At 58.7% G+C, this 6,662-nt stretch overlaps 2 protein-coding genes across 5 annotated transcripts in view; one reads left to right on the top strand and one right to left on the bottom strand.

Annotated features, from left to right (window-relative positions):
• The window catches only part of LOC132004854 (F-box/LRR-repeat protein 20-like), a 16,077-nt gene extending 12,681 nt beyond the window's left edge, over nucleotides 1–3,396 (top strand). Inside the window, exons 3-7 of one of the 2 annotated variants that reach the window (XM_059381450.1) lie at nucleotides 1,728–1,943; nucleotides 2,017–2,217; nucleotides 2,424–2,641; nucleotides 2,724–2,855; nucleotides 3,148–3,396. In XM_059381450.1, the coding sequence (XP_059237433.1) occupies nucleotides 1,728–1,943; nucleotides 2,017–2,217; nucleotides 2,424–2,641; nucleotides 2,724–2,855; nucleotides 3,148–3,328 (948 nt within the window). In that variant the 3' untranslated portion in view covers nucleotides 3,329–3,396. Of the gene's footprint in view, nucleotides 1–89; nucleotides 378–1,727; nucleotides 1,944–2,016; nucleotides 2,218–2,423; nucleotides 2,642–2,723 lie in introns of both variants that reach the window. The other variant, XM_059381451.1, reaches the window with a different exon arrangement.
• Nucleotides 3,397–5,683: 2,287 nt separating this feature from the next.
• ELMO3 (engulfment and cell motility 3) overlaps nucleotides 5,684–6,662 on the bottom strand; it is a 4,729-nt gene continuing 3,750 nt past the window's right edge. For all 3 annotated transcript variants that reach the window (XM_059381742.1, XM_059381743.1, XM_059381744.1), the window contains 4 exons: nucleotides 6,480–6,584; nucleotides 6,291–6,373; nucleotides 6,111–6,197; nucleotides 5,684–6,022 (listed from right to left, as the gene is read on the bottom strand). In XM_059381742.1, coding sequence (XP_059237725.1) covers nucleotides 5,810–6,022; nucleotides 6,111–6,197; nucleotides 6,291–6,373; nucleotides 6,480–6,584 — 488 coding nt within the window. In that variant the 3' untranslated portion in view covers nucleotides 5,684–5,809. The remainder of the gene's footprint in view (nucleotides 6,023–6,110; nucleotides 6,198–6,290; nucleotides 6,374–6,479; nucleotides 6,585–6,662) is intronic.

Below are 6,662 nucleotides of genomic sequence, written 5' to 3'. Positions count from 1 at the left end.
GGGTGGCCGGGCTGCAGCTGCAGGAGCTGAGGCTGCATGGCTGCCAGGACCTCTCCACAGAGGCTGTGATCGCCCTGTGCCGTCTGCAGTCGGGCCTGACCTCCCTGGACCTCAGCGGCTGCTCAGAACTGGCCGACGGCGCACTCCTGGCCATTGGCCGGGGCCTGGGGCACCTGTGGTGCCTCCGCCTGAGGAAGCTGCAGCGGCTGACGGATGCGGGATGCACAGCGCTGGGGGGGCTGCGGGAACTGCGCAGCCTGGACCTGGCAGAGTGCTGTCTGGTGAGCGGGCAGGGCCTGGCCCAGGCCCTGGGTTCAGGGCACAGGGCTTCAGCCCCCTTGGCCTCCCTCAGCCTGGCCTACTGCTCCTCTCTCAAGGTGAGCATACCCTCCCCTTCCTTCCTCTGCAGGGCTGGGCCTGGGGGAGCTGCACCCGTGGTAGCAGGGAGGCACTGCCCAGTATCGATGTCCAAGTAACAGTGATGAGAAAGGAACTGAGGACACAAGGGGAAAGGAGCCTGGAAAGTGCCTGCAGGCACTCCTCCCCTTATCCCCTGCTGTGGGCCCAGACAGAGGAGGTCCAAGGGACCAGGCTGGCCCAGCCCACGAGCTGGCACACTAAGTACTCCGTGACCCCTGTAGTCTGGGTAGGGGCACTGATGGCGGGTGTTCTGGAGGCAGGGAAGATGAGAAAGGGGGTTCTGCAGGGAATGGGTACTGAAGTTATACAAGGAGGTTGCTCAGCTCGTCTGACAGAAGGGAATGTGATGTGGGAGTCAGGGTCATGTCCTGGCTGTGGCCAGTCCCTTCAACAGGGCTCAGCCCTGTCCCTCTGGGTGGTGTCCCTAACTTGGCAGTGTCAGTCTCTCCCTCTTCAGGGGATTATTCCTTCAACCTCTCAGTGTGCACAGGGCATTCCCAGCCTGAAAACTCTCTCATTCTTTCCTCCACAACTGTTTCCTTTATCCTGCTCTGGTTCATCTTTCCATCAGCACGATATGTCTCCTAACTGCGGCACTGGCTTGCTCCCCGAGGCCCTGAAGGCCCTGGGCAGGGTGGCCGGGCTGCAGCTGCAGGAGCTGAGGCTGCATGGCTGCCAGGACCTCTCCACAGAGGCTGTGATCGCCCTGTGCCGTCTGCAGTCGGGCCTGACCTCCCTGGACCTCAGCGGCTGCTCAGAACTGGCCGACGGCGCACTCCTGGCCATTGGCCGGGGCCTGGGGCACCTGTGGTGCCTCCGCCTGAGGAAGCTGTGTCTCTTACAAACCTCTTTAAAAACCAGCTTCCTCTACTCTGCCCTTAGCTCCTGCTCCTGGCAGGTGGCAGCCCTACCCCCATAGTGACTTCACGTTCTGCTTCAAATTCCGGAGGGAGCATACCTGATTGGCTCAGCTAGGGCCAGGTGTCCATCGATGATCCACTAAGCTGCAGCCAGAAGGCTGCCTCTGCCCACAACTTCCGCAGGGCCTGGGAGCACAGGCACAACAAATACTTTAGAAACTTGCACCTGCACCCTTCCCACTGCAGACAGTCTAGGCCTTGGGCCTCCAGCAAACTCCTCCTGGAGTCCCGCACCTACCTGTTACCAGAACAGGGACATGGTTGCTTCCCTCCACGGACCATCTGGTAGCTCCCTGTTGCCTGTGGGGCTGGAACATCCGCACATCCTAGGGACACCTGCACAAGCTACCTGCCCATTGGTCTCTCCCTTCTCCATTTCCCTCCTAGGACGCCTCAGTGTTCTCCCTGATCCCAGTGCTGGGCCTGAGCCTCAGAGTGCTAGACTTGTCCTCCTGTGTGGCCCTCACCAATAGGACCCTTCAGGCCATCTGCACCTGCCTAACTCACCTCTCTGTCCTGCGTCTGGCCTGGTGCACGGAGCTCCAAGACTGGGGTCTTCTGGGGCTGGGAGAACCAAGTGAGGAGCCTGCGCAGGAGCCCCAGGTGCAGGTCAGGGAAGGGGGGTTGGTCCCTGGGCTCAGCTGCCCTCCTGCCCTTCCTAAGTGTCTCTCTCTAGGAGCATTTGAGGGCCAAACTCAGGAGGAACCTGAGAAGCAGGAGCTTCTTCCCGCAGCTACATCAAGAGCTGGACCATCAGGCCTCAGTCCCCAAGGACCCTTCTGCCCAGCCACAGGGCCCATCGCTGCTCATGCTGCGGGCCCTGCAGGAGTTGGACCTCACAGCCTGTAGCAAACTAACTGATGCCAGTTTGGCCAAGGTGTGTGCTTGGGAGTGTGGATAGATCAAGGATCCTGGCACCAGAGCCAGGCCTAGGCCAACCCATTTTTTGCTTAGAAAATGAGCCATTCCCTTTGGCTTCTGCTATGTATGGCCATTCCTCTGGCTAGGGGTGGGAGAGCCTGAAAGGCCTCTGGGCTCCAGTGCCATACTCTACCCCCCCACTCCTCACCCCCGTCCTTGTAGGTGCTCCAGTTCCCCGAGCTGAGGCGGCTGTCCCTGAGCCTGTTGCCAGCACTCACAGACAAGGGCTTGGTGGCCGTGGCCAGGGGCTGCCCCAGCCTGGAACGCTTGGTGCTAAGTCATTGCAGCCTCCTCAGCGATGAGGGCTGGGCCCAAGCAGCCCGCTCCTGGCCCAGGCTGCAGCACCTCAACCTGGCCAGCTGCGGACAGCTCACGGAGCAGTGAGTTGTCTGATGATGCCACGGTACAGGGGCTGGGCCGGGTCCCCACGCTGGCTTGCGCTCATCGGAGGCCTCCCCACAGAACCCTGGATACCATCGGGCAGGCATGCAAGCAGCTCCGGATGTTAGATGTGGCCATGTGCCCTCATATCAGCATGGCTGCCGTCAGGCACCTCCGAGCCCAGCTGCCCCAGGTGACCTGCATCCAGTCCCGGTATGTGGGAGGGGCTGACCTGACCTTAACGCTCTAGGGCCAGGTCAGTAACCACCAACCCTGGGCCTCAGCCTCCATTGCCCCCAAAGACCCAGCCCTGGCCTCTTGACCTGGCTTGACGCTGTGCTTCTGCCCCACTCTGCCACATACCCCAAAGCCTCTTCCCCAAGCTATAAACCCCTTTTTCTAGGACTGGGTATAGGGCTAATCCAGGGCAGCCCAGGGGTCTTTCTGCCCCAGCCTGCCCTAGAGCCCAGCAGGAGCCCTTCCCAGCTATACATCGCTGCCACAGGCCTCTGGAAATGCCATTTCCTGCTCTCCTGGCCAGGCCTGGGTCTGGAGGCCAGGCCCCCAGGATGCATCAGGAGCTGCAGAGGAGACCTTGTGCCTCCTGCCCTGCCCACTTCTCACACCCAAGGCCTGCACCTCACCTCGTCTCGTCCCTTGTAAGAAGCTCACCCGGCCCCTACTAGCACCAAGCTTTAGAAGCCAAGCCACAGACTTTGTTGTAAACCCAAACAAAATTAAAAATTCCAGATCTTACCTCCTTGTCTGAAGTTCTCAGACTACAGGGCCCCCTCCCACCAACCTCCGTTGAAGCAGCCCAGCCAAGCCCAGGGACAATGTGGACAAACACCAGAGGCACTGAGGCACATAGCCAATTTCTTCCTTACACCTGACCCAAAGCCCCACAGGTACCCCCAGCAAGTCCCCAGCAACTTCCTGCCCAGTATGGTGGGAGACTAGAAGCCTAGAGGCCTCCCCTGTCTGAGCCTTCAAGCATGTCCCCCAGCCAGGCCCCAGGACCACACTTACACTTAGTAAGGCTGTCATCAGGGAGAAAAAAGAGGACAGTATCTCTGGGTAGGGATATTAGAGGTCCCCAGTCCAACCTCCTACACTGTGCCAGTGACTTCTCAACAGCAGCTGTGAGAAACTATCTGTCCACCCTCTTTGTCCATCTGTCCATCAGTTCTAGGAGCAGCTAGCATGGCTGCCCAAGTGTCCACGGTCAGTGCACTTTATGTGGGGTTCAGGTGCCAAAGCTCTTCCAGTCCCCAGGTCAGGTGGGGAGGCAAATGACCCAGCAGAGAGGGACAGTCCAGTGTGCAGGGTATGCATAAATAAATAAGCACCTGGAACTGGGAGCCTAGGAGAGCAACGAAGAGCTGGGAGATCAAGGCAAGACTCAAGTCAGTGAAAAAGGAGCAGCAGGGAAGTAAGAGGGCAACGAGAAAGGACCAGGGACGTGCACATGGCAAGCCAGAACTGGTGCCAGGGAGGGCAGGGTGGGACCCCTGGGCCTCAGGGAGGATGCCAGCTTGGGTCAAGCACAGAGAACTCTGGAGAACTCTGCATGCCACAGGCCTTTTTTTTTTGTTTTTTTAAGATTTTATTTATTTGACAGAGATCACAAGTAGGCAGAGAGGCAGGCAGAAAGAGAAGAGGAAGCAGGATCCCTGCTGAGCAGAGAGCCTGATTCGGGGCTCAATCTCAAGACCCTAAGATCATGACCTGAGCCAAAGGCAGAGGCTCTAACCCACTGAGCCACCCAGGTGCCCCTGCCACAGGCCTTTTGTTAGACGTCCTAAACCACAACATGTCTGCAACACATCTAGTTCTACTGCTCAGGCGGGTAACTGACCATCATCCCACAGACAAGAGAGACACTGAAAAATACAGGATGGGGGTAGCATGCATGTGAGTGTGTAATCACATCAGCTTCGTGTCTGAAGAAGCACTCGGGGTGTTAAGGACTGTAGGGGTAAGACAGGAGGCAGAAAACCAGGAAGATTCTTGCCAAGATGCTGGTGGCCTGGACAAGGGAGTGGAGACACCGGGGAGGAAGAACTAATGGTATTAGAAGAGTTAACTGCATGTGGGATCACGCTCCGAGCTGCCATCCCGAACTCAACAAGTTGAACTTGAACTATTCCAAGTGTGGTGGGAAGGCTCCAAATACAGGAGTGGGCATGTCGGGCCCTGGAGGCCTGAGTCAGAAGCAGGTGCTCCCCCAAGCGCATTGTCCAAAGGAGATGCCATTTCACCAGTTTTCAAGGTAACAGGTTGATGGTTAACACTTGAAAATGTATGTGCGAAGGTGCTGAGAAAGAGAAGTACTGAAGGGCATGGAGGAGGTTAGAGAGAGGTGGCAGCTTCCAGCATGCCCTGTGGGGCCCGTGGGTTGGTGTACTAGCCTCTGAAACTGACCTCCAGCTGGGCCCAACACCCCTCGCCACTTCCACTCCCAGGGGTCTTGCCTGGCTGTGGCCCCCCCCACACCCATGTTCCTGGCTAGATTTGGATCAGAACGCCAGGCTGCCAGCACTGAATACCCTCCTGTTAGCATCAGCCCCATCCCACCACCACCTGGGGGCACAAATTTGGAATTCGGAGTTTGCCATTCATCACCAAACAGACCCGGCTTTACATGCGTCCCTTTAGGTCTCTCATCAGAGGGCCTCCTAGTCTTGAAAAGGATACGAGGTGTGGCCAAACAGGACTGAGGACTGAGTTCAGATGTCAGGAGCCTTCTGGAAACTAGGCCCCTGTTAATGCGGCCCAGGAAGGTATCCACTTAGGGCAATACCTTCTGCCCTGCCACTTCTCCCTCAACTGGCCCAGCACTGACACAGGCTGAGGACACATCTGGTGGAAGGACTGGAGGGTCAGCTTGTCTCCAGCCCCTCCTGGAGAAGACCAGCCCCTCAACCACAGCAGCCCAGGTTTGTGGCCCCAGGCAGTGATCTTGCCCCGATGCCCCATCTCATTTGCCAGCTAAATTTGAAGGCAGGCTTGGCCCACAGTTGGAGAACTGGCTCGACATACACCCAGGAGTCAAGCAGACTTTATTTCTGCTGCAGCCTCTGCTGGTCAGGGTGTCTGGGCTTTTCCACCCCCCACCCTTCACCACCACCAATGCCAGCAGCTGAGGCACACAGCCAACCTCACTGTCAAGGTTCAGTGATGCTGCAGTCATAGCAGAAGTTGAAATTGGTGGGGGGCGGGGGGATGGGAGGAGGCTGCTCGGGAATAGGCACATTCTCCAGCTCCAACAACCGCAGCTTGGTCTCCATCGTCAGCAGCTGCTCCAGGTCCAGCCGAGTCTGCTCACTGCCCATGGGACTGCCTAGCAGGGCACTCAGCCCATCTGTCCACAGGTGGAACTGGGGACAGAGCCAGCTCTGTGAGAGCCTGCCCATCTCTGCCCTGGCCCGTCTGCCCAACTTGGCTCAGCCTGGCCCAGACGCTCACCTCCCGTTTGGATGGGGCAATGAAGTTGAGGTACGCCTCTGCCTCCCCATGGTCATAGCTGATGGAGAAGGCTAACTCATAGAGGTCCTGGGGAAGGCAGGGAGTGGAGAGCGCTGAGGGGGGTGGGGGGAGCAGGGCAGGTGTGGATGGGAAGGAGCCCCAGGCTTCCACTGCACTCACCTTGTTCTGCTTCCCTGAACCCTTCTCCCGGACGTGGGGGCAGTCTTTGCCTGTTAGCAGTGCCTTGATATCAGCCACAGGGACTGCAGGAAGAAGGCTGGGCTGACCACTGGGACCCAGGCGGTCCCCAGACGGGGTGGTCCGGGGGGAGCAGGTGGCTGACCCAGACCCCTGCCCTGTCCTCCTTACGCTGCTCAGGCAGACTGTCCAGGGTGGGTGGGCTGGCGCCCTCCTCCATGTCCCCATACTGTAGCACCTTGTGGTTGGGGGACAGGCAGCAGAACCACAGCTTGTCTGTGAGCAGAAAGAGAAGAGGCGAATGACGAGAGGGGCCCTGACCCCAACCCAGCCACACTCTGCCCACCCCCCCAA

This window comes from Mustela nigripes, chromosome 17 (assembly GCF_022355385.1).
Source record: "Mustela nigripes isolate SB6536 chromosome 17, MUSNIG.SB6536, whole genome shotgun sequence".
Classification (NCBI taxonomy): Eukaryota; Metazoa; Chordata; class Mammalia; order Carnivora; family Mustelidae; genus Mustela; species Mustela nigripes.
This window is presented reverse-complemented; position numbering and strand designations above follow the sequence as displayed.